This window comes from Cavia porcellus, unplaced genomic scaffold (genome assembly GCF_034190915.1).
Source record: "Cavia porcellus strain 051 isolate PalLab524CR breed Dunkin Hartley unplaced genomic scaffold, mCavPor4.1 scaffold_6, whole genome shotgun sequence".
NCBI classification, from domain to species: Eukaryota; Metazoa; Chordata; class Mammalia; order Rodentia; family Caviidae; genus Cavia; species Cavia porcellus.
In genome coordinates, this window is record NW_026947489.1 from 36606404 (window position 1) to 36634354 (window position 27951).

General features: G+C 41.1%; 1 protein-coding gene across 1 annotated transcript in view; it reads left to right on the forward strand.

The window, feature by feature from the left end:
• The window catches only part of Ryr3 (ryanodine receptor 3), a 556876-nt gene that overhangs the window by 324535 nt on the left and 204390 nt on the right, over nt 1–27951 (forward strand). The window contains 10 exon segments of the mRNA XM_063250329.1: nt 10326–10542; nt 16249–16353; nt 17728–17831; nt 19000–19083; nt 20753–20912; nt 22242–22389; nt 23368–23540; nt 23542–23573; nt 24118–24152; nt 24155–24292. Of these exon segments, the coding sequence (XP_063106399.1) occupies nt 10326–10542; nt 16249–16353; nt 17728–17831; nt 19000–19083; nt 20753–20912; nt 22242–22389; nt 23368–23540; nt 23542–23573; nt 24118–24152; nt 24155–24292 (1196 nt within the window).

Sequence of the window (27951 nt, forward strand, 5' to 3'; positions counted from 1 at the left end):
AACAATTTCAAAATCTAAGAGACTCTAAAAGCCACAGAATAGTTCATAAATTCATTTTGTAGCAAATCTAAACTGATCTCTTTTTGTGGAAAAATTATCATCAACAAAAATGGGACTCTCCTCCTTCTTTTATTTATTCTACTCTTTGTAAAATGCATGCATAACTACAGAAATACTGGTTTTTTGTAATCGTGGGCCCTGCCCCTCCCATTTGGAGGTTCTGCTTCACATAGGCATATGCTGCATGTATCTTCTTCCTTTATTAAATCCTGTGGAATTCCAGAGACTGAAACACATCTCCAAAAATTTCAGATAAAAAATTTGACCTATAGTAATATACAAAGCAACACAGAGGCATGGCCAACTGAATCTTCATTGACTCTTACTGTTATTGGTTATTTTTAATCACCCCAATTTGAGAAAATTGTTCCTTAGAATTTGAATTTCTATTTCTTTAATTATCAATATAATAAAGCATTTAATACTAATTTTTCTTAAGTAGATTTTAACCCAATATTAACAATAAATATTTTTGCTAATTTTCTAGTTTTGGCCTTTCAAGTACTAATTTTGGATAATTTTTATAAATTGAGGCTGTTGTACTATTTTCTATTGATTTCAGATATTCTGGTTTGTTGCTTACCTTCTTTCCTTTAGTTGTTCTCTTTTTCTCTTCCACAAAAGTAATTTAAGTCAAAGAAAATACAGAGAAACTATAATAGTATCACCAAAAGATAATCAACCATACTGTCTTTTTTTGATATGTATTTAAATGTTTTACATTGAGTTTGGCTTGTATTATGCTTGCTGCTTTTCTGTATACTATTACTAATTATTAGTCATTGCTCTCCCCTCTCTCATTATGCAGGTTGAATGTGTCTTTAATTACTTCAGCCATTATTTTGCATTTTAATGACTGTATGGCAGACTCAACAATAATTCTTCCTCAAGAGTCTTAGCCATTTTTCACCACTGTAGTTTACAGAGATGGTAACTGAGTAAACAGGACATTGGAGTCATCACGATTAGAATTGTACTGATATTCCTGGGAGCTGCTGGGCAGGCTGTGGAAGGAGGGGAGAGTTGTGGAGACAGGACTTTAAAGCTGGGACCAGAGAAAAACCGTCTCAGAGTCCCAGGAATCCAGGCAATACAGCTGTCAGAGTAGAGCCACTGCCAGAGGCCTTTGCACCTCACGTGGATTAGTAAACTAGACACATTCATGTCTTCTCCAAAGCAGGGTCAAATTTTGGCTCTTCTTCAATCAAACTATCTAGGAATAAAAATTATCTTTTGTAAATAATAACGTTTGGAATTTGAGATGTGTGTGTGTATAAATATGTAAACAGGTTTTGTAATACTGAAATATCATTAATATTGTTTGAGATTCTTGTGACAAATAGAAAACAACTATAATGAAGACTTAATAAGATTTGAAATCTACTCATAGATTCCAGGCAAAGAATCTTACATGAGCTTCAGATACAGCCTTCTAAAGAGTTTAAGTTCTTCACCTGGGTGCTCTCTGCTGACTATGTTCCCTCCCCATCTGTCTAACACGTTCCCACTGGCTTCAGCCACCTTCCATTTGATCCACTGCTACTGAGCTACATCATAGCTGTCCCACGGAGCAGGATGGACAGTCCCCCTGGATGGCACAGACCGCCTGACGGGACAGTCGTGCATGTATGGCCCTGTCATGGAAGTGTTAAGTGTGGTTGAACATAGGGTCATAATGAGCATGTAGAAAACATCAAGTGTTGTTGAAAAACAGATCCTCCATAAGCACAGAAAAAGGGGCTGAGGACAAGCTCCTCAAGCTCCTCTGGCTATCAAGCACCCCACTATAAGTCCCCTTACCCATTTTCCATAATCTGTTCCCTGAGAATAAAGAGAAAGAGCAGAACAGTGCGGCAGTGTTGAAGCCACTGACCTTCGCTCAGAGACTTCTCTGAGAAACAAGGTCGCCCTAATTGGTCAGTGTGTAGGACTCCATGTGCCTAACAATACTGACGACCTCGTTTTTGTTTTGTTTAATTACTTCCTCCTCACTGTTCTTGGTAGGTTTGTTTGTTTGTTTGTTTGTTTGTTTGTTTGAGACAGGGTCTCTCCATAGCTCAGGCTACCCCTGAATGCAACTGTGTAGCCCAAGCTGGCCTCAAACTCACAGCATCCTCCTGACTTAGCCTCCCGAGAGCTGACATCACAGGCATGAGCCACCATGCTCAGCTTCTCCTCACTGATTTTAACTTATTATTTATTTTTTTCCTAGTGGGAATTTTTATTAGTACAGTGGTTTTTACAATACATGGTAAAGAAGTTAATCATGGAGGGTTGGTACATATACATATCACATCTAGACCCATACACTTATTTCCCAAGCAGCTTATTTTAGAATAGTACCTACAGGGATCCAGATCTTTGCAGAAAGGCTCTTAATTCAATCAGCTGCTGGCTAGTGGACTTTCCTGCATATTTTGAGTTTCAACAACAGTACATCAGCCTTGCAGGTTACATAATAATTCTTAACCATCAGGTCAACCTTTCGCTCTCCCTTGAGACAATGAAATAGGATTTTTGTGTTGTAATTATTTTGGATGAGACCTTTTCCTTAATCTTCTCTTGATAAAGAACTTTAGATTGCAGGAAAAGATGCAGGAACTGACTAGAATCCGTGTGTGTAAGACATTCCTAGTTTCTCACGTCTAGGTCAGCAACCTTCCAAGTGCACAGGTAACAGAAGCAAAGTTGTAAAATAAGGAAATAAAATAAATAAAATAGATACCTAACCAATTAAAAGGCATAACTACTACAAGAACTTAAAAATTGGAGGGGTCTAGATGTGTTTACTCAAAGAGTCAGCAACTTTATCCAGCCACTCACTGCTTATAGTTGTCTTGCTATGGAGCCACGCCAGGGGGCTTAATGTCACTTCAGTCGTCTGCCCAGGAAACTATCATCTGCAAAACATTCCCGTCTCTGGGTCTCAAAATATGATATGGTTCAAAGAAAGGCAGAGGCACAGTCCACACATAGTTAGGAAACACATATTCCTGAAATGCATCTCGTCCTTTACGAGACGTCCTTCATCTGACTGGTGATAATCCTGTACTGGAAAATTAACAACTGACTTATTTTCACTAATAAACAAATGGGATCAATAAACCAGCACTTTTTCTTACATCAGCTGGTAAAGTAACTGAACCCAGCAGTTTTCTGCACTCCTTTAGTTCAGTTACACAAAGAGCTAGAAAGGAAAATGAGAATATTAATCCTAGGTTAATTAAAATATTTACTGAAACAAAGTGCATTTATTAATAAAATTTTTTTCAAAGTTATTGTTTCACTGAACACTGTAGAACACTTGCTGGGTTTATGGCATCTCTCCCAGTGAGGTACAAGACTGCCAAACCAGAGGGAGATTCCTGTTTCCCCATCACAGAAGCATTTGGAATTGTTTCTCATATTCACCTTAAACTTTTGCATGGCTTCTAAATTAGATTTTTTCCAGTCCCATTTCCTTCTGTTTAATGGTCCTTAATGAAGTTACAGTCCTGAATTTTTAATAATTATTTTTATCATCACAAGTTGTGTTGTTAATAATACCCGATTAGGACATCCCTGCTAGCAGTCAATGAACAGCAGAGACACATGAAGAGGAAAAATCATTTTCAATTAGATTTACCCACAGTGATATCAAAGGCAGCATGAGTACTTACTAACAAAATCCACAAATCAATAGGCATTCTCTTTTCTAACTATTATGGACATGCTTTGGTCATTTATTCTCTATATGGCCTATCTCTAGGCAGCATTACTAATGTGCTAGTGCAGAGGGCCCTAAACTAACAGCCCTATTCAGTATAAAACAGATTTGACTATAAGGCACATCGACCTTGGATTCTACTGAAAGGTTCAGTTCTATAGATACCGGGAAGCTCTTATGAAAAAGTGATCTCACCCAGCCCCTTCTGTAAATGGAATTAGAGCATGAATCACACAGACAACATTATTCAAAAACTGTAGTGTATACTGGCAACTGGATGCTATTTTTTGTTTTACAAAAAAATTGATGAATTATTTACTATAGTAGAATATACGGCTGCCTATAGATCTACTTAATCATTTTCCGTAACCCTGTTAATAGCCGTTTCTGATTTATAAAACAGCAATATCTAAAATCATTTGGTATGTGTGGTTGCTGTCTGTTTTCATTGCTTTCCATACCAGACTTGGCTAAGATTCAGGTAACCAACAGCTTGGCTGTTTCCAGCTTACTATGGTCAATGTGTGGAAATAATTACTGAGATAAGTATACTTCTGCGGAGAATGTGATGAGTACTGAATTGTTCTGGGCTTTCTTCAAATCCTAGCCAGAAAGAAATGTCAATGCAAGAATGTCCATAACTTAGATTTTTCTCCAGTTTCAGTGAAATGGAATAAGTGGCCATTGTGAATCTTGACTTACTAGTTAAATTCAGGTTAGCAAAACTTGGTAATTCTTCTTCTCTTAGCCATAATGTCTATTCTCCTCTTCTTTAGAATGCTATTCTAGCCCTCTAGGAAGGATTTGATAGTAGATAAAAATAATGAGATGATTAATAAAACTAAAGTGACTCCAGGTTTGCTAGGAAGTTGTGAACAATATTGTAGACCAATGAAAAGAAAACTAGTCACCCATTTTGAGCACAGAAAATCTGTCTTTGTTTTTATTGTATTTTTAAATTTATGGGCCAGTCTTTCAAATTTGGGTATTTGTAATAATTATTCTCATCTCTTCTGCAAATTAACAAGCAAAGATACACAAATACCAAAAGAACACTCAAGATGCTCACAGAGGTTTTTCAGTGTAACTTGCCCTGTGTTTCCAAAATTAGTCAGCTAAATAAAAATATTCTCTATGTCCCACAATTTCTCTGATCCTAGGAGTATTTATTGAAGTAATTGCTCATTTCTGAAGCAAAGGAATCTGAGGACATCACCGCTTACTGTAAACACCTTAGGAAGAAAAAACTCACCTTCCTAAAATAGATCCTCTGAGTTGTAGCCCCAAGATGATATAGTGTTTAGTGGAAGAGATGAAGTTGAGTAATGAAGTGTTAAAGTCCATTAATACAGGGGGAGGGAATCTGAGAACACTAGATTTAAGGCAGGTGTGGTAGTACACACCTGAAATCTTCGACCCTCAGGAGACTGAGGCAGGAGGATTGAGAGGCAGACACCAGCCTGGACCACGTAGTAAGACCATATCTCAAAGACAAATCCACCAACTGATTCTAACCTGGACTCTTAAATTGATTTTTATTTTGAATTTAACATTTGGAGAGAGCAGGATGATTCTGTAGAACCCAAGCAGCAAGAAAGAAAACACACAGAAGAGAGAAATTTACATTCCAGTTATACAGTTTCATTTGTGAATGGAGCAAAAGGTTTTTAGAATAAACAGTAAGTACCAACTACAGGATTTACTGGAGAAAGACAGGTATGGCTACCTTTTCTCTTTGTGAGACTGTCCAAAAGCGCCTACATCTCCCATTTCCTATAAAAGCCTGACTGGGGCATGGTTCAGCCTTCAGCTGTCATAACCCCTACCCCTCTTCCCCCGTCCCTCTCCTTCAGTCCCCAGAGCATCAACCGGGACACCTTGCCGCTGTGTCCTCCCAACACTTTCAGATTACTTCACAGCCAATCTCTAGGCCACCTTGACGGGAGATGTAACCTGGCTGTCTGCTGTGGGGCCCCTTGCTCTTCCTTCCACACCCCTTCTCCAAGCTTCTGCCACTGCTCTGAAAAAGTGGTGGGGAAATGTTCACTCTCAGGCGGGTTGGATCTGGGCCCATTATTAATATACCTCACATCTCCAAACCCTGGGAAGCTGTGATGGACACAGCTAGCCCTTGCGAACATTCCCTGTTTTTGGCACCGATATTTTTCACAGAGATGTGACAAATGTCAGTCAAATAGCCTGATGTCTTGAGGAGCTGAAGCCAAGGTGGCTGCAGCTAAACCAGATGCCCTGCTGCGCTCACTGTGGCAAGTATCTACGCTGACCATACACAGCGGGCTTGAATTTGTGCTAAGTAGTAGTGTTAGTGTTGGACCAATTAGTAGGCTCAAATAAGAAGGCTTGAATTTAGATCAACTTTGGACTAAATCCGAAGGCTTGAATTTGGACCCAACGCAGACCTGCAGCTGCTGTGTAAGCAGCACCCCTCTCTCCCTTCTGCAATGGGTCACACTGACCAGCTTTCCCTGTGCTACAACACAGGAGTGCTCAAATAAAGCCTAGCTCCAGTTGTCTTGTAAATCTAATCATAGTTTATTTCTTGGGTAGTGTGGGCTTAGGAGGTCCTGTAAGTCTATCTGGAATTCCTAGCCTGAGTAATATGGATAGAAGGGTTGCTTTAAAAAGAGCAATATACTCTTGGGTTATTGGCTCTAAAGAGCTCCAGAGACCAGCAGTCAATGAAGATAAGCAGCAGAGACCAACTAGCAGAGTTGTGGCAGCCAGCACCTATCCGTGTCAACCACTGACGCTGCCTGGTAGGATCAGAGCTGTAACACTAACAGCTGAGAGCCATCGGCACTCAAGGCCCAGTGTGGCTAGCAGAGCTGCACTTTGCTGATTGATAATCTGTACCTGCATCTAGCATAAGAACCCTCACCTCATTGGTAAATTGATGCCCTGGGCTTCTGACCCTCAGTGAGTTTTTGGGTGGGTTCTATAGCTTTTATTGCTCCTGTTAGGAACAAAACAATCTTGTCAGTAATTTCAAAGTTCCATCCATTTGATAATAAGATTCAGAGCTGTAACTAAATGAAGTTTGAGCTTTCACCCAATGCAGCCCTGCGGTGTGAAGTTTACCATCTCCTCCTGTGGATCTGCCCTGTACCCAGCTCATGTGCTGCACCCCTCTAGAGTGGAGCCAGGGAGACCTGAGTGGGAATGGGCACACCCTGTGAAGGTGGGCCGGTAGCCGTGTAGCATTGGACCTTTGCGTGGCTATTACAATTGCTGTGGCTTTCTGTTTTGGGGGCCCTTGTGAGGTGTTCTTAGTCTTAGAGGGGAGCTACTACCATCGACCTTACTGTACAGCCCTGCCACTGCTGCTGGCTGCTTCCTCCACTGACCCCACGTCTCCCTCCATGTGTATCCCCTCTCCCCAGTCATTTACCCGAGCCTCTAGGTGGCTGGCATCAGTCTCCTTCATTCAACCGGTTCCTGCTGTCACCCTGGATTTCTCTACCGTGGAGCTTTTCTTGGCCTTTCTGTTTTGCTGCCAGGTAAATAGGTCCCTCACCGAGTTCCGGGGACTTCTGCGTGTCATATCTCCTTGTGGCCCTTATCAGCTGACTTCTGGTGGAAGCCGGCACCCCTCTTTTTCTCCAGATTGGGTCTCCCCAGGGAATCCTTTCCTTCTTCATTCTAGAGGAAACTGTGGATCAAGGCTAGAAAACGTCTTTGGAAGGCTGTTTTGTTCTGCTCTGCTCTGCTCTCCTTTGTTGATATGTCCTCTGCAGATGACCCAGCACCTCTCTTTATAACATGAACATATTGGGAATCCTCTAAACTGTGGATTTTTAAGTCTGCCTTTGGCCCTGCTAAAACTGAGAGCCCACATAATGCCATACTCCAATAATTAAAAAGTGATTTGCAGGCATTTATTTCCTTCTTTTCATTATTCCTTCAAACTTAACATTTTATTTCTCAGTCTGGATAATCCCAGGGTCCCAGGGTACTGATGGGGACCCCCAGTACTGGCAGTTGATTGTCAGATCCCCTCAGGGGCTCGGGCCAGGTCCTCGCTTCCATGAGGAATGGAGCCACGGATGGAGGAAGTTGTGGAGGGTGGGGCAGCTCCCATTCGGTCCCACCTGCTGGGTTCGAGCGCCCTTGCCTGGCAGGACTTCTGAAGCAGTCCAAAATCTTGTCTTCCACCCAGTGAAGCACAGTGTAATGACAAGAAGGGCGCTTCAGTAAGCAGTAAACATGGATTTCTGTCTACATTAATTTTTCATTTTACAGTTTTTGTGGTCATTAGAGAAGATAAGATTTATAACCAAATTACCACTCCATTTTTAAGAAGTAAATATAAAAAGAGACAACATTATTCTCTTTAAACGATATGTGAAACTTCACTCCATTTTAAAATGTTAGAGAAATTTTGAAACAGAACTGGTAAGAAAGCTCATGAATAATGATGTCCATCTGAGGTCCTTTTATGAGACCATTTATATGCTCTTAGAACCCATACGCTAGTGGGTAACAGAACATACTTGCTGTATAAGCTCCCAGGCATTCAGCTTCTCACAGGGAGGATGCTTAATGAGAAGCAAAAGGTAGAAAACTTCCCACACTAATTCTTTGAAAAGGTCCAATTTTTATCCTATGCCAGTAACACAATCTGTTACGGTGCAATTGAATTGGCAAGTGCTCAACAAATAATTTCCAGGTTTAATCATTATTTCCTAAAGCTTTACTAAGTTAGTAACACTGCAGGCTAATGATTCAATTTCATTTTAATGTCATTTGTTCATATGCTTAATACACATAGACCATGCACTTAATGTAGGTGCAATCACAAGGGGCAATTGTGGTTCTGAATCTATATTGTCGTCTTTTAGGACTTTTTAAAATGGGAAAGTGGGAGGTTTTGGGTGATTTCTATGATTAATTTTAAAGTAGCATTTTATTCAAGGATGTTTGAGATAAAGTATTTGTTCCTATTAGGAAAAAAGAAAACACTTTTCACTTGGAGCAGTTTTTATTTTCTTGTTTCATAATTAAGCTATTTCCCACATCTTAATTATGCAGCCAGCACTAAGATTTCTACAAGCCTGCCTTAACAGAGTGTTCTCATTTAAGGAAATTAGATCTTTTGAAAAGTCTTCCACTGTGAGAGCTTTGCTAAATAATAACTTCCTCCACATACATCACCTACCACCACCACTGCATCTACACCCCATTCTTCAGCATCACCTAACAACCCTAATTCCAACAACCCTAATTCTAAACAAAACTGAGATCTGGCTGCTACGGTCACCTTGATCTCCTTGGTCACACTCATCTCGCTGTAACAACTTCCAAGGATTCCTCATGATACCCCACACCTACCAACCTAGGGCTGCTGAAAGAATCTTATATTCTCATCTTAAAGCTCATGAGCAGATTCCCACCTGGGAAAAAGTCGTAACTTCTTGCCATGGCTCATAGACAGCCCTGCTCCTTATGCCTCATCCCGAGGTGTAATGCTAACTACCCTGTGCATGTGGAGGTGAAATTCTTTAGCATATTTGCTAGGCTGAACTAAAATCCTGAAATATTTCTGTGTGCTGGCAGTTAGCGCCTGCCTGTCAGTACTGTGAGCCACTGAGAGCCCTTTCCCTTTTCTCGAGAAGTCCCAGGAGAGGTACAGGGTGGGCCAGGGGACCAGGCCTGAGTCCCAGCAGAGGTGCTGCCCCTGAGCCAGCCACTGGCATCCTAGCAAGCAAATGCTTGCCCATCTACCCCTGCACCTGCCACGTGAAGTCCCCTCCTATAGCTATTTTGTGGACCTAGAGGCCCTCCAATGTATCTTATTAAATATCATATGCCATTTGTGGTTAACACTTAATATTTTGCCTAATATTAAAGATAAGTATTTTGTGTTTTCTCTAGATAGTTGTATTACATTCAGTTTAATTGATGCATATATGATTTTCTCTGAATTATTCTGGTATGTAATTACTATGGGTATGACTATAATATTGAAAGAAATGATGAGGACATTATTCTCTTTAAAGATCATATTGAAGGGGCTGGGGATTTAGCTCAGCGGCATAAGCACCTACCTTGCAAGCAGGCGGTCGTGAGTTCGATCCCTGGTACCGATAAAAATGAAAAAGTCAAAAAAAAAAAAAGAGCATATTGAATTTATACCATGAGGAAAAAAATACATACATACATATACATACACACACACACACACACATATATATATATATGAGAATCAAACAGGATCTCATGTTTGCTGGGCTGGCACAGTGCTGCTGAGCTCTATCCCTGACCCAACATTAGTTTTGGTTTTAAAACCTAGTGATTTTATGTACAAATACAAAAGTTAAAACATACGCAGTACAGTCAATGGAAGGTCACACCATACACACACAGTTAGCTCTCCACTGCTTCTGACAAACTTTAAAATACTTGCTGAGATAAACTCGAATTTAATAACATCCCAAAGAAATGATTTTGTGATCAAGGGGAACTGATTTTCAATTTTTTTCTTTTACCTAGACTAGGATGTTTTTTTGATCTCTCTATTCTTGCTTTCTTCAAATGACAGAGTACGTTTCCTTATGGGTGGACGCCATGGAGAATTTAAGTTCCTGCCTCCCTCTGGCTATGCCCCTTGCTATGAAGCCTTACTTCCAAAAGAGAAGATGCGATTGGAGCCTGTCAAGGAATACAAACGTGATTCTGATGGCGTGAGAGACCTGCTGGGTACCACACAGTTCCTTTCCCAAGCTTCTTTTATCCCGTGCCCCATTGACACCAGTCAGGTAGGTTCAGATTGCCAATGAGAGGCAACCACCATGGATGAAATAGGAAAGTTAAATCCTTATTTTTACCATGTTGTGTTTGAACCATGCTTACTATACATTCTATAGATTTGTGAATGTGAACAAATATTCTCCGTGTTGTTCCATATGTAGAGACTCAGTTTTTTGAGGACTTCTCAATGAACATATTGAGCACCTGCTACATGCAGTGTGCTGTACTCTATGAAAAGCAGGCAGAGATGTTCTATTATTCTCTGAAAATTCACAATCAAATTGAAGATACAGAAGCAAATGTATTCTGCTGGAAAGGCCAAATGTAATAGATGCAAAATGAACAACATGCACAAGTCAGTGCTAAAGATGTCCTTGAGGCCAGAGTATTTCTAGGAGTCTGTGTAGAGCAGATGGATTCAGTCAAGACCTTTGCTAAGCTGCAACGTGAAGGGGCCTCCAAGGGCACTGGAATAGTGATGAGAAAAATAAGGGCCTGGGAGTAGAAACAGCAGAGCTAGGGGGCAATGAAGATCTTCTCATAGCAGAACAATTGGAGGAGGAGAACAGCACAGGAGGCAAGCTGGAAAATAAAAGTAAAAGAAATGAAATAGTATAGAAGGTGTGAGATAAAAGGTGCTGATAAATAGCCAGTGTCTTTCCCCTTCCAGGGTGTGTATTTTGCGAGAGACACATTCACATACTTATGACAAGATACATGCAGTAGCACTCAGCATTTCTCTATTCTAAAGTGTTATAGAAAACGCATGCAATAGGAGCTCACTCTAAGTCACGTGGGGTTAATGACTTATAGAAATAATAGCTCCTTTACCCCGTAGAGTATCTCTAGCATGCATCTTCCATAATACATGAAGTTTACATTTATTTTAGGGAGTAGATATAGGTACTTAACACTTCTCAATTATTTTAATTCACCTTCCTCTCCCCTCCTCACTCTCTCCTTTAGTCTCTAGACCCTCTTTCCCCATGTTCATTATTATTGTTACTTTTTAGTTCATGTTTCTGACATAAAATGTTTACAGCCATCATGGGTATTTGGTACATGTACATCATGCATCTTAAACCTTTTTACATCCTCTTTCCCTTCCCTTCTTCCCCCTCTCATCAATCCTGTTACATGCAATCTTGTGTATATATTCATATGGTTAGTGATACTGAGTCCCTGTGATACAGGAACTGAAGCATTTCTCTTCCTGGTTTAGAGCCTCCTGGAGCTCCTTAAATGCAGAGAAAAGGGTCGGTAGGGATCTGGGAGACGTTCGTGACCAAGAGCTGGTCCTAGGATTTGGATAGTCATGTTCCTGTGTTCTCTAGATATTGCAAAGAAAAAAACTTGTCTTTTACTGTCCCATGTTCTGTAACTGTATGCTCGTGAATTAAACTCAGTTTGACACATTAACAAGAGAAAAACAGATTTCAATCATCTCATACAGAGTTTACAGAGATACAGGACTCAAGGAGGAGGTAAGTATTTGAAGCTCGCGTACCATCTGACAAGGGAAAGTGAGGAGGATACAAACACTTCTGAGAAAGTAGCTGACCTTAAGAAAAGTTGTGTGGGCCTTTAGAAGATCAGATGGGAGATGTGATCATGTGTGACAGTGCTTGGGTATGGTGCTGATATTTCTTGGTAACAAGAGTCTGTTTCCTGGAAGGAACCATTGAAATCTTTTGAGACGCTCTTCTTTTAAGCAGATAGTGGGAATTTTCAAAATGCTCTTTCCTACCTCATTTGTTTTCCAAATGTCTGAACCTCAGGATAATCCTCATGCCACTATAGCATATTTGAAGACAAGAAACCTGAAGGCCGAGAACCAGAGTAGCTTCCCTGTGGGCCCAGGGCTGCTGTGCCCGTTTGGGGAAAAACGAGCATGCACTGGGTCCCCAGTGGGTGGCCTTCGCCTACTGGGTCATCAGAAATGTGTGTGATACTCAGACAAGGCTTCCTGGAGGAAGGTGACCCAGAAAAAGTTCAAAAGAGTGAGAAAAATTTTTGATGAGGGGAGAGAAGAGGGCTTGATCCCAAAATAAAAAGAATTATCTGAACATACAGCATTGAAGATTTGGTCATCAAACAACAGAGATATACCCACAGTCCAGAATAACTTTGACATCGAGGCTCAGAGCTGAATGCATATGGACCTTGTAATGATGGACATGTGGCAGACTAATCAATTCATAGAGTTCTTGTGGGAACGGAACAATTTGTTCCCTTCAATAAGACCTTGTAATTTTTTAGAACCTACCATTCTTTGAAATTACTGTCAAAGGAGAAGTTCAATATAAGGCACAGTGTCAAGCCTACCTGGGCACATTAACCCTTTTCTGCAGGCTAAGTACTGTTAACTAGAGCACTTAATGCCTGGCTTCACTAGAGTTCTGCTTGGATGCCACCTTCTTCCTTGCTGAGCACCAGAAGGAGCACCCAACTCACAGCACCTTTCCCTGGGGACTGGAGACAGCCAGGAAGCAATGAGCCAGCCAGTGTTATTTTGTAGTAGGCGTTTGCCCTTGAGGTCCCTGAATTTATGATTAGGGGTTATTTGTGGTGGCCTCTTTCCACAGTAGTCAGCTCCATTTTTCTCTTTCACTGAAGTGTTCCTGTGACATGTAATTCACCTTCAGTATGTCATCAACTATGGTGCTTTTAGTTTAAACAGGTAACCTTAATTAGTAAGAAAATTTAACAGTTATAACTTGTTTGCTAATATTTTTCCCTTTGTGCTCCTTATGCAAATATCATGCCACTTACTTTGAATTTCTATAATTAGATTAAGTTGAATTTTTTTTAAAAAACTTTTAATTAAAAGGCAAATAGTAATTATAACACGTAGACATTTTCCCTTTGATTTTTAGACTTTACTGAGTTGGTACTTTTTTGTTTATTTGGTTTTTTTGTTTTTTGCAAGACAGTGTTTTCTCTGTGCGCATCACTCTAACCCACGCAAACTAGGGTTAGTTTAAGAGCAGAACTTTTAACAATGAAACATCAGTGCTCATTGTAGTGAAGGTGAGAGTTCAAAGGCCAGGTGGATGATGCGCAGATGAAAAGGAAGAGGATGCAGGGTCCCCCTGAAATGACAACTGGTGCCTGGCTTTACCTGATAGCTACCAAGCAAGTGCGGGTCCAGTGTTAGCCATCCACCAAGCACCAAAAGAAATGAGAAATCTCAATTTTTATACAAAATGTCCCATTTCTTAGGGACTGTCAGCCAATAAACATGGAAATAATAGTAACAATAGCAAATTAAAGAAAACAGAAAAGAAAGTGGACCTTCAGTTTATCATCTCTATAAATGATAGGAATAAAGTTGCAGGAAAACACAGAGGGATTCTCTCTAGAGGTTATCAGGGAGGCTTCACAAAAGCAATGACACTGGAGCTAAATTCAGAAGGACAAATGGTTGAAGACTCAAAAGAAATGCAGAATAGCAAAAACAATCCTGGGAACAAGAGCTAAACCAGGAAGTATCACAATCCCAAATCTAAAATTATATTACAAAGCTACAGCAATAAAAAAGTATGATACATACAAAAACAGATGTGTAGATCAATAAATCAGAATATAGGGTGCAGAAATAACCCCACCTGTTTGCCAAAGGAGCCAAAAACACACTGGAGGAAAGGTAGCCTCTTTAACAAATGGTTCTGGGAAAACTCAGCACCCACATGCAGAAGATTGAATCTAGACCCATATCTCTCACCATGTATGAAACTCAAATAACAGTGGGTCAAAGATCTAAATATTAAAACAGAAACACTATGAAAGACATAGTTGTAGGCAAGGACCTTCTGAATGTAACTTCACTGGAATAATACCAAAACTCAATAAATGGAATAACATCAAACTACGGTTTCTGCACAACAAAGGAAATAACCAACATAGTAATGAACAAACCTGCAGACTGGGGGAAAATTGCTAGTTATCCCTCAAACAATTAATAATCCGGAATATGTAAAGAATTCAAAAAAATTAAAGCCCCTCAAATAAAATGCCCAATCAGAAATGACAACTAAAATGAGTAGCTACTTCTCAGAAAAAGTACAAATAGCCAACAAATACATGAAAAATTGTTCATGAGTCATTAGAACAACACTGAGATTGTATTTTATACCAAAAAAAATGCCAATCATCAAGAAATCAAATAGTAACCAATTTTGGCAAGGCTGTAGGGGAAAGAAGCTCTTCTGCATTACTCCTGGGAATATAAACTAACACAACCACAATGGGAATCAGTATGAGGATTTCTCAAAATGAGAAAATCCACTTGACCCAGATCTTCCCCTTCTAGATGCTTTCTCAAAAGAGTTAAAGACATTGTATTATAGTGATGCATGCTTACCCATGTTTATAGCAGCACAACTTATGGTAGCTAACTCTTGAAAGCAGCCTATAAGCCCACCAACAGATAAATGGATAAAGAAAATGCAGTTTTTAAACACATTGGAGTACTACTCTGCCATAAAGAAAGATAAGCCTGAACCATTTGTAGGAAAATGGATACACCTGGAGACCATAATGTTAAGTAAAATGAATCAGACACAGAAGCCTTAATGTTACAGACATTTCTCTGATGTAAGAAATCCAAAATACAAATAAAGAAACATAAAAGATAAGAAGTAGAAAGATAAACATTTTAAGGGGTAGAAATGGGGAAAGGGATGAAAAAAGAATCAATGTGTTATGTACATGTACCAACTACCCACCAGGAATGTAATCATTATGGAATGCAAATACGTGCTAGCGTGTACTAAACATGTGTGCAAAGTACCAGTAAGCTCAAAGTTCACATGTAAGGGGGCAGAACTGCAGAACAGTGTGGTCTTTGAGGAAAGTTTCAGACATTTGGAAAGCATGAGTTAGTGGAGACCTCAGTGAAAAAGGAACATTATATAACTGGTTGATACATCTAGTCTTTTCTTAGGAGTGCTATGGAGCACTTTGGGAAAACACACCGGAGCAGTGTTTTAATGCGATCTTTTTATTGATTTCTTGTTTTTGTTGTAGTGCACTTGTCTATCTGGTCACAGAGGAGAATAGATTGGTGGGGAGTTGGGAAGAGCAATTAGAAGACTTTTGCAATGGTCCAGGGAGAAAATAATGCGATATAGCAGAGGAGATCCTTCAGAAAGACTCAGGAATAAGCATCATAGATGTCATGACAGATTGAAAGAGAAGGTAATGTCAATGAGGGAGAAAGAAACTAGGCTTCCTCCTAGTTTCCAGGCTTAAGAAAGTAATAGACCATTTAGCAAAATGAAAAATAAAATCAAGAAGAGAGAAGTATTTTGAAGGAAGGTTGATGATTCCAGCTTTCAGTACTTACTGAGGTCACTTTGATGAAAATGTGGATCTGAACTTGGAGGAGACCATGGGCAGAGTGCACTGACTTAGAGTGACCGACCACCGAGGGGTGGAGGTCTTTCAAGGCGAGACGACAGAGTGAGAAAGTAAGGGGGGCACCCACATGTAAATCACATGCAACACAGACGTCTGCAAGAAGGTGTGATCACAGAGGCACCAGGAGCAGAGAGGCATAGGACTGGCAGAATGTGGCAGGAAGCAGGTCCTGCTCGGTGACACGCCAGAGGACTCCAGTGGGACATCTGACCTCTACAGAGTCTGTGATGGAGCTCAGTGTAACAAATCCTTCTAGTTTTGACTTTTTGCTTGCTATTTTTTTTTTCTTTTAGGTTGTTTTGCCACCTCACCTAGAGAAGATCCGAGACAGATTGGCTGAGAACATCCATGAGCTTTGGGGAATGAATAAAATAGAGCTCGGCTGGACTTTTGGCAAGGTGTGTGGTTCAGTGACCAGCCCAAGGCCGCGGGTTGGGTTTCCTTGTCACTGGGAAGGGTGCTCCAGTCACTTGGACAGGCATGGGAGCTTCACGAGCCCTTCCCCTGCCACCTGCCTGCCTTTTCCTCCGGTCGGCAGCACCCTGTTATTTATCTGCAGTCAGGGACCTGTGGCTTTCAGATGTATCACTAAGATTAATGGATACCCAGAGTAGGAATGTCTTTCACTAGAAAGTGTTTTTAAATGGAATGTAAATTGACTTTGTTCTGTGGTAAGTATAAGGTCATGTCTGAAGGCAGAAGGACAGGTGAGTTCTCAATCTTCCTGTGACCCTGACTCTCTCAAAGGATACATACCCCACTTAGTTACTAAAAATGTCCCTGCACTCTAACACTTATGTGTGAATATAGCTACCATAAAAGATTTTCTTTCTATATGACCACCTCTCTGCTCTGTGCTTGTGTAAAAGCACAGAGCACTCCTTCAGAGAACTCGGCACAAGCACAACTGGAATTTTACATGTACTTCTATGGATATTTCATTCTGCTTCTGTCCCTGTTAAACTGTCCTGTTTATGAGCCCAATACTGTCTGTGCTCGTCAGTAAACTCCTAATGTCTGGTTCAGTGCCCATCATGGAGTTCATTTACTCGAATGAATGATGAACGAACGAATGAATGAATGAATGAATGAGTCCATGTTTGGCTCCACCCTGTTCAGGACAATAGCCCCAAGCTACATGTGGCTCCTGAGCCTTGAAAAGTTGCTAGTCTGGATTGAGATTTGCTGTACCTGGAAAATACACTCTGGACTTCACACATTTAATGTGAAATCATAATATAGAATGTCTGCTAAGTTTTCTTATATTGATTACTAAGATAGTAATTTGCATATGTATGGTAAAATAAAATACATTGTTAGTATCACCTATTTCTTTTTGCTTTTCTAATGTGGCTAACTAGAAAATTTGAAGTTACAAATACTGTTCACATCTGTGGCCAATTTTTCCTTTCTATTGGACTCTGGGTAGGCTTCTGTGGTCCCTTACGTAATGAAGAATGCAGCCCTTAAGTAACATCATAATGACTTCGGTGGAAGCATGGCTACCATGTGTAGAGCCGCTTCCCTGGGAAGTGTGTTCTAAGTGCAGATGTCTGGTCTGATTACAGCTGCAGAGCAGAAGCCGTTGGTGACTCAGGGACTGTGCAGCAGTTCCTTGAGAGATCATCTGTCCACCCATCAGCAAGTTGCTACCTTTGTCTTACCTGATATGTGTTGCCCAGGCCATCTTTCAAAGTGTGTTCATTGCTGTTTTCCAGTGCAATACCAGCTGTCAAAACTTCATTTATAGTCTTTGTTATCTTGTCACCTAGATACGAGATGACAATAAAAGACAACACCCCTGCCTCGTCGAGTTTTCAAAGCTCCCTGAAACTGAGAAGAATTATAACCTGCAGATGTCAACTGAAACCTTAAAGTGAGTGTTTAATTGAAATGAAGTTGGACTAAACAGTGAGTGGATGGTTTAATGCATTATAACTAAACTGCAAAGATACTTCGCTCTTGCCTGAAAACAGGACACATGCTGATAAATTAGAGGGGATGATGACTATTCATGTCATGAGAGGATCTAGTAAAGTGAATATATTACAAGGGTACCATTGATATTTAGCATACATATTTCTGTCGAGCCCATTTGCTGTTTTCTAGGGACAGGGAAAAGTGTAAGAGATGTAAAAAACAGAATCAGAAGACCAAAAGCCACTTGAAATTCACATTAAATCAAGTAACAAAAAAGATAAGCCATTACTAAAGCCAACCGGAAGTATGGTCTGATTCACTACAATTCCATTTTAAAGCAGCCCTATGACCCCAACTCTGTAAGAGTCAGATCTTACTCTTCCAAGTTGGAGTCTTTCCTTGAATTCCTTTTGTGTTTGTTACCTGTCCTGTCTTGGCAATTTCCTGTTCTCTGACGATGCAGAGCATTCAAGCATCTGTTGATGTAACCGTGTGTGAAAGGTGCTGTCTCCCAGGCTCACCAAGGTGACATCTTCAGTTACACGGGTGCTCCTTGAGGGGCGAGCTTTGTATATCATGGTGTCAAGCCCAGCTTAAGGCACTAAATGGACAATACACAAGAGATATTTGCTGACCTGTGGATTTGAAATTAGATCCTGTCTGCTCTATGAAGTTAGAAGCCAAATATACTTCAAAGTGAATTTATAAACTGGCAAATGTTCCCAAGAGGAATAATTAAGAAAATTCTCTTTTGTGTTCTTGTGCTTGCTATCATCCAGTCACAAGCTGGCAACTTTCGGCTGTGAGACAGTCAGAGCAGTTACCTGTTTCTATAAATAAATTTTATTGTAACAAAGCCAAGCTCATTGGTTGATGGGTATGCTGTCTGTAGCCACAGATATTATGGTGTTTGGGCTCTATAATGGCAGAGTTGAGTAGTTGTGACAAAGACATAAGGCTTACAAGGTCTAAAACATGCACTTTCTGGTCCTTTACTAAAACAGTTGCCAAGCCCTGGTGTGAGTGGATGGCTGTTGCCCATGTTTATCAGCTCATCTGCAGGTTAGGGCTCTTGTCCTTTTTCTTACAGTTGACACTAGTCTTCTTCCTCTGTTATGTCACAGAACTCTCCTGGCTCTGGGCTGCCACATCGCTCATGTTAACCCAGCTGCTGAGGAGGACCTCAAGAAGGTCAAACTGCCCAAAAAGTAGGTACCATTTTAATAGCTCAAAGCATCATGCTTCACCTTGAGTGTCTAAGCTGAGAGAGTGGGAGGCCCCTGTTGAAAGCCAAGTGGTAGCCTAAATATATGTTGGCACCAGCTGAGGAGGTCTCCATTTACATACACAGCAATGAAGCCCTCAGACAGAGCCGGCTGAAAGGGAAATATTTCAACATCTCTCTCCTTTGTGTTCCTTCTGTCTAGACCTAACACTATCATTGTTAGTTTTGAGCTAGAGGGTGTGGAGACCTCAGATGGGTGTGTTGTGCTTGGTTGTATTTGGTATTCAGTTGGCAAAGAACCGTGAAAATGGTTCATAGACATAACAATTCACTCCTCTGGCATTGGACCAACCTTATAAATCTTTTGCGGAAATAGATTTCTCTGCCAAGATTTCATTCGGCCCCCTACATCTCCATTCTTCCCGCCCCCTGTACTCAGACAGAATCACGCATTCTCCCACATTCTGACAGTTGCCCGCTGGGGCCTCCTCCAGCTCCCTCCTCCCTCACTCTTGTGTGTGCCAAGCTTGAGTGTACACATGTACTCACACACACACACACACACACACACACACACAGAGTCATAGTTACTTTGGAACCAAGACAGTGTCAGCCTTCATGAAATCAAATGTTTATCTTCTCTGTCTTTCCTCTTAAGTTCCCAGTTGCCAATCTCCACTCTTACACACAACTTTTGTTGCGAAGGAGAGTGGATTTGGGAGATGGCGAGTATGTGCGGATGTCACCCAGGAGCAGGCATTCTGAGAAGGCAGGTGCAGAACACTATCTTCTGCCTACAGTACACCCTGTCTTTCATGGTGCTCAGACTGCTGAATAGACTGATTCCTGGACTGTCACATTCAGTTCTGGCCAAGGTCTGGGTGACAGTTGCCCTGAGGCTATAGACATCTCTGGACTCGCCTTCCCACATGGCTGCTATCAGCTGCACCCTAGAGTCACTTCACGGTGTGGTCCTGCCTTCTCCATGTATATGGCCCATCTGCTTGGACTCATACTAAGCTCTTTCACATCCTTACAGTACCCGTCAGGTGACAGACATCTGGGACTGTGACTCCGAACTGGACAGTTAACTAGCACTATGGTCACTTCACGCTCACAAATTCTGTGTTGTCATGGTTTTTGTTTCAACCTCTAAAGTAAAGCTTCAGCTTTTTAAGACTGAGTGACCTTTCTTTGCTGACTTTAAAAAAAAATGACTCGAGGTCTAGTTTTCACTGATATGGTTTTAACATTTTGTGTTTTTGCAGTAGGATGAAGGTACTACCAATAATGGCATAAAATGGGAATGTGCCTGTCATTCATAGGGTGTATATGTAGTTCTCTTAGAAATAAAGATGGAGCTGTAATGATCATCTGTTTTCTCCAACAGTTTCCCTCAAAGTCTATTCCATTGGGCCTGGAGTTTTAGCTCATGGTAAAGCACTTACCAAGCATGTGTGAAATCTGTACAATACACTGGCCAGATCAATGGTGGATTAGAAGATTCCTCTGTGGGCTTGAAATAGAGTTTAACTGTCCACCACCAAGGACAGGAAATTCTGACAGTGGCCTTAGTTATACAGAGGACTATGTGACCTTGAACATCACACAGATCTGTTAAAATGCATGTATCCCTTTGCATGTACTTGTAGCTACATGATGACCAATGGCTATAAGCCAGCCCCTTTGGATTTGTCTGATGTGAAACTGTTACCGCCTCAAGAAATTTTAGTGGACAAGCTGGCAGAAAATGCACACAATGTTTGGGCAAAAGACAGAATAAAACAAGGATGGACCTATGGCATTCAGCAGGTAAGAGGTACTGGACCAGACATGCTGGAAAAGTTAGGAAATGTGATCATCCATCAAAATGCCATTTTGCTTTGGAGGGTGTTATTTTGAAAGATAAAAGTTGCCCTTGCACTCTATCCCTCACTCTGCAGTGCTTTTATTATTTATAGAATCATGAGCTGAATGGAATTGGTCATGGTCACAGTGACAGAGACTCTGGGCATGAATCCAGTTTTGTAGAAATGGATGTTTACCTTTCCCTTTGGGTTCACTCGCAATCTGTACCTCTCTGTGTATGCATCCACCAGCTGCATCTTAGTTCATTCTCTGATGTGGCACATTATAGAGAGTCGAGCTTTCATGTCACTCTCCAAGGTCAATAGCAGGTTCACACAAATTAATGTCATATATCAGCAGGTTTTGCAGAATGATCCCACATATCTCCTGTCATGGAGAAAAGATGGGAAAACTGACCTAGGTGGGGAGCAAACCATACTGCCCACAAGTCTGTGCTCCCTTACTTCAGTCTATCAAGCCTAGAATTCCTAGGCCTAGCTCTTGGCTTCACAGAAAGCAACCTGGCAGCCAAGCAAAGGCAAGGAATCAGGCAGAGATTGGAGCCAAGAGTCAGTCCCAAGCTTCTGATATACCTCTTTTCCTTAAAAGACTTCCCTCCACTTAGTTATCATCAGTGGTGGAAGTAGTACCAGGAAAGTTTCAGGGGTGGCTATGTGGGCATGTGTTGCTTCATATCTGATCCTCTAAACCAGCATGTATTTGGAAGCCAAGAAGAGTGCAGGTGTGGAAACCACGGAGGGTGATTCAAACAGCACATCATGCATAGAGGGTCAGGTGATTTCTTCTGCAGTTGTGCCTTCTTTAAAGGAACTGAGAAGGACTACTTCAGATGTGTGCCTTTTTCAGTGAAACAGACCTATTCTGGCTCTGCTACCTTTTCTGATCTTTCTCTGTGAAGACTTCTTAAGGGACTGTTGTATGGAAGAGGCGCTCATTGTTTAAGTGGTGGTGTGAGTTTCCATGAGAGAATAGTTATGGAAATCCCATCTGCCTTGCCTTGGGAAGGGATGCTTCTAACCAGTTTCATGACACTTTTCATTTGCATTCTGACAATTAAAATGTATGTCTTTCTTAATGCCAGCTTTGAGCATTAGTAAAAATTTTTTCCTTTATACTCTTCTCATTCTGAAGAGGAACAGTAAACACATACATTACTAACTATGAAGGCACTCAGGGAAGAGCAGGAAGCAGCCAGGAACATGTGAGTAGGACGAGCTACTTGTAAAATTGAAATATGTTTTCTTGGCACCTTTCTCCTTGGGCTTTACATAGGACTTGAAGAACAAAAGAAATCCCCGTCTGGTGCCATATGCATTGCTGGATGAGCGTACAAAGAAGTCAAACAGGGACAGCCTGCGTGAGGCCATCCGGACGTTTGTCGGTTATGGGTACAACATTGAGCCATCAGACCAAGAGCTTGGTAATGAGCCAAGAGGGCTCACTCTCTGTGGCCCCAATTTACTAAAGAGACCCTATTCTTGTGAAATGCTAATTTTAAATAGGTCTAACTTGTGCATTTAGAGATGGTACTTTTTAAAAATGTATGTGTTTTAAAGAGGAAAGGGGCCACACGTGCTATAAAGCAGGGCCCATTTGCACGTGTTTCTGCGGTGAGTATGTCTGTGACCCAGTGCCACTGCAAACTCATTATCTTCTAGGGAGGCTTAGTTTTTCAGGATAGCTGGCTATAAAACCAAGTCATCTTTATTTCCTTTATACTCCTTGAATGGAAACACTGGCTTACTTTTGGATCAGGTAATCACGGCCCAAGTTTAATTCTGAGATTGATTAAAATCACCAGTTTGTTAACCCTCTATCCATAATTGACTACCAATGGCCACTGGATAACAATTTAAATCTTTAGTAATATTTTGCCTGAGTACATATCCAAAGATCTTTCAAAATCAAGTACCATAACCAAGGACCACTTAAATGGATGCAGGCAATAATAAGCAATATGCTGAATTTTATAGCTAAAGTCATATACTATAGTATACATAACTTGAAAAACATCACCAGGTTATAATCAATAAACATGGCATCCCATAAACATGTTGTCCCTTACCTCAAGAAGGATACTAGGCCACAGGTGCAATGTAAGTTTTTCATGGGAAAGCTTTAGAATGAGACCTGGTTTAAGATCTTTTAAACTCAATTTATGGACTTTGAATAAGTGATTTAACCTTTCTGAGCCTTTTCCATCCCAATCCCGTAAGACTGTTGTGACATAAAACCCCTGAAGTATCTACTACCAAGTTATTGCTCATTGGGTGGTGGGAGACGTATGACCATCTTTGTTGTTATCATTAAGATCTTTTAGAGAATGCTACCTAATTATTAAAAGTCTGTGTTTTTTCTTCCCCACTCCACCTTCAACTCACCTTCCTGCTCATAACAGCGGATCCAACTGTAGAGAAAGTCAGTGTAGACAAGATTCGGTTTTTCCGGGTAGAGCGGTCTTACGCAGTGAGATCTGGAAAGTGGTATTTCGAGTTTGAAGCAGTGACTGGAGGAGACATGCGAGTTGGCTGGGCCAGGCCAGGCTGCCGGCCGGACATTGAGCTGGGGGCTGATGACCAGGCCTTTGTGTTTGAAGGCAGCAGGGTAAGTGTATAGTGCTCACTCATCTTCATTCCAAGTGTGCCCTCTGCATACATTTCCCAGAGGTTGGAAGCCTGGATCTCAGGCTTCAAAACAAGTGACCACAGTCATTAGGTAATAGACATTAAGTAAACTTCAAGTTGCTCTGGTAGAGGAAAGAACTGTAGACCCAAATCCTTTGTGTTATATAGACCCAAGTCCTTGGGTAAACATCTCTCTATCTATTCCTCTATCCAAACCCATTCCACAGGCAATTCATTGATCTCTATGTAGCCAGGGAAACTTACCAACTTGTCTTAGAGAAAATCTAGTTGGTTATGATAGCTGACTGAGAATCTGAAGACTCAGGCTATCCTGCTCGGCCTGTGTCTCTTGGTTGGATCCACCTGTAAGACAGACCTCTTCCCTGTAAGTTTATCCATGGGAAAGAGGTGAGTCCTTGTAGAAGGCATGTGCCCCTGCCAGTTGATAATGTATAATGTTCTCTCTCCACTTTCAGGGCCTACAGAGCCTCCAGTTCTCTAAGCCCTGGCATCTTGTTTTGTAGGGCCAGCGCTGGCATCAAGGGAGTGGGTATTTTGGGAGAACCTGGCAGCCAGGCGATGTGGTCGGATGCATGATTAACCTGGATGATGCCTCAATGATCTTCACACTGAATGGGGAGCTGCTGATCACCAACAAAGGCTCTGAACTTGCCTTCGCTGACTATGAGATTGAGAATGGTAAATCTGCCATCCTGCCTGCATTCCAACTCCATGGGTTTGAAGAGAGCCCCAGGGAAAGCTGAGCGCATCCGTATTCAGGGTACACTGTCCTTTGCAAATTTGAAACACAAATGCCCAAGACTAGACCTTATAGTTAACATTTTTGATGAGTCAATAATAGTGATAGCTAGTGTACATAGCATAAAAATAAATTCTCAGCTTCCAAAATTAACCAAGAAGCTCTCCTCTAGTTCCCTGCCCTGCACCTTGTCATCTTTAGGCTTCCCAAGTTTCCCAGTATTATAAAGGAAATGCAAATCATATAAGGACTAATGTCCTTGGCAGTAGAGCAAATCAGTAAATTAAAGAATTAGCCTTTTACTCTGCTTTAAATTGCCAGTCTGAAGTGTGTGTGTCCTTGAGCTTGATACTTTGATGAGAATACCTGAAATATAAAATTAGACCTAACTGTTCCCTTGGATGAAATATAATTTATTTTGAAATTCCACAATGCTGTGGAACCAAATGACCATGCATAGTCTAAACTCAGACCAGTGCTTCCAGCTGAATGAAAAAGCAGCTAAAGCTCATTTCTTCTGTCTGTATGATACCCAAGAAGAACACAAGATTGTTGGCAGGTAGGGGAAAGGGCACTGGACAACACGTCAGCACACATGTTCCTGTCAGCCCTAAACTCCAGGGTACCTCTGTTTGCCTGCCTAGGTTTTCCTCTCATCATCTCCACCACAGTGGAGGACAGATGCAGTAAATTCCAAGTTCTCCCAAGACATAAGGTTCAGTGATGATGGCTGAATACCTGTTGTGGGCACATTGTCTGCCTAGTGCAGGAGGAGTTGTTGCCCCCCGCCCGGCAGGGGTCCAGGACTATCATTCTGCCTTTTCCCCTGGGACATCTTAGTTGACTTTAACCTCTTTGGTCTCATTTCCCCCTCTGGAAATGATTAGAGATCCTTTAACTCTGAATTCCTGAGTCCTTACAGAAATAAGCAGCCCCTGTCTAAAAAGCTAAAAATATGTAACTTCTTCATAGGCAAGTGAACATATATACATGGAACTGTATATACATGATAGAAATGTTGTTTATTTGTAATGCTTTTAGTTTTATAAATGGCTTATGCAGTGTTTACACCCACCTGTTGTCTGCAGTGTGCATATATAAATGCACCATCTAGGAGCTTCAATGATTTTTATAAGTACCAAAGATATGGGGAAAAGGGAAAGCTGCAACTCATTTTCCTAAAGAGACAGAATTATTAAAACCAGGTGGGGTCAAATTTTTATGCCTTCTGCAGAAATTGAAAATTAAAGTTTAAGTAAAATTCTCTTTGAAGAGATTGGAAGAGTTTGCCAGCATAAGGATCAGCTTCTGTGCTGGTCAGAGGTAAATGAGAGAGAGCTGGAGGAGGACATCAGAGCAGTGTGGGCAACTAGCAGCCGCTTCCACCGTATGCAGCCCTGGCTCTTGAAGCCAGAGACTAATGAAGAACTAGAAGATCCGGCTCCTCCCCAAGGAAAGTCATCTTGGTGTAGAAAGTCTCAATACTTTTTTCTGGCTTTACTGTTGTATGAACCAAACAAGATCATACATCTATTAGTCTTCAGTTATAAAGAGTAAATCAAAATCGCATATGCTGTGCAGAGTGATGAGAACTTTATAAGGTCCAAAACCTTGATGCTCAAAAGTGTAGTGCTTTGTAAGAAATGCAGCGTATGGCCCTGCAGCAGACTAGAATCAGAATCTGCGCTGGGGATTTAGCTCAGTGGTGTAAGTGTCTGCTGGCAAGCACAAAGTCATGAGTTCAATCCCTGGTACCAAAAAAACAAAAACAAAAAAAACCAGAATCTGCATCCTGAGAAGAGACTCCCCTGATTCATGTGCACCTTTAATCTGAGGAGCAGTGTTCTAAAGCATGTGCTCATGCAAGGAGGAGCAGGGTTAAGAGGCTAGTTTTGTAGTTTTAGAATAAATAAGATGAAAGTATGAAAAGGTGACTAATCAGTAAGAGAAGCCAGAGAATTATAAATGGCAAATGACTAAGGCAGAATTACTATAAGAATAGCATTTGACTTGATTGTTAAATTAAAGATACAGAATGTCTGCGTCTGAAAAGTGTGTTTCCATGAAATGATGCCAATGGCGTGACATCAGGGAAATTCAAGAGAAAGTGGCACAGCAAAAAGATGGTAGGTTTGGGTTTAGAATGAGTGCATGATAGAGCCAGAGAGGTAGACACAACAGAGGCCGGCGGTGGCAAACCTATGGCACACACGCCCAGCCAGCTGTTGTTGAAATCTCTAAAAACTTCACCATCACTGATACAGTCAGGAATCTCAAATACCAAGTCTCAGTCGTCTTAATCAGGACTGTTGCCTTTTTGATGAACTAACAGAGATTAGTAAGTAGTGTAGTTACGTGTCTTGCACACATTTGTGTTGTCATTGATTGTTTGGTTATTTTTTATGCCTAGATCTTGTAACCTGAACAACTACTTCTAAGGCAGCAATATGCAATATATTAACTAGTGTTGATTTCTCACTGTTTTTCTTAAAATTCTGTATTATTTCTATCCTTTTTTCTGTTTTGCTTTTTTAAAATCAAAGAAACTTGCCTACTCAGAGATAAACACCCTTAGTTTTCACTCTTCGGGAAACAGGGACTATGACAGGATTTGAGCAGAGAGCTGATTTTGGGGAGCTCTGTTTTCAGGGATCATCCATGATAGAAAGAGATGCCTTGCAGTCCTTGTGTATATAGAAACATGATTTGACCTTCAGAATAACAAATTCTATTATTAGGAAACTATCCCAAAATAGCATTGTACTACAGGATGTTCACACATTATACCATAGCACTGCATCACAATTTAGTAACACAGAGACAAAGTAGTTGGAAGGGTCGTTTGATTCTCTGATAGCTCAGGAGTTGGCGAAGGACAACTGAAAGGAGGTTGCTGTGCCATTCTGTGATGGCAATAGCCCAGAGGCCTAGACTAACCACATATTATCTCCTGCTCCCTGCAAAAAGCAGAAACAACAGTTCTTGCCTTGAGTTTGTTAGAAATGTCAATAAACATTTTACGCATTGTAACTCACCCATACGGCATAATGCCATTTATACTTGTGCTCTTCTGGTCACCATCTTGTCAGCCTTGTTTCAGGCCATTATCTCAGCAGGAAGTCTTTGGCCCTTGGGGGGAAAGAGGGAGACAGACTTTACGAATGTGGCTGTTTTACTCCCTGGGTTGTTTTGTAAGTTGTCATCTCCATCTTCTTCTGCATCCTAGATAATATCCTTGTATATGTGTCCTTAGATATTTTTTTAATCATGTTGATTTGCCTTGGTCCCTGGCCTGGACCATCACAGCTCTCTGTGTTGTCACCCGAAGGTGTCTCAAAGTTTAAGACCTTCCAAAATGAAAGCTTTTCTAACAGCCTTCTCTTTTCCTCCATTTAGAGGAAAGGCGATATGATCCTCAACAGCCTGCTGACCTCTGAGTGGTAACATTTGGGGGAGGCTTTCTCCCACTCCAGCTTTGATACTGGCAGGGGACCTCTCCTCAGTTACAGCTGCTCTGGTCCAGCCAGTCCAGTTTAACAGCTCCCCCAGCTCTGTTGGAAGCTCTTCAGAAGGCAGAAAATGAGGAGTATTTACACGA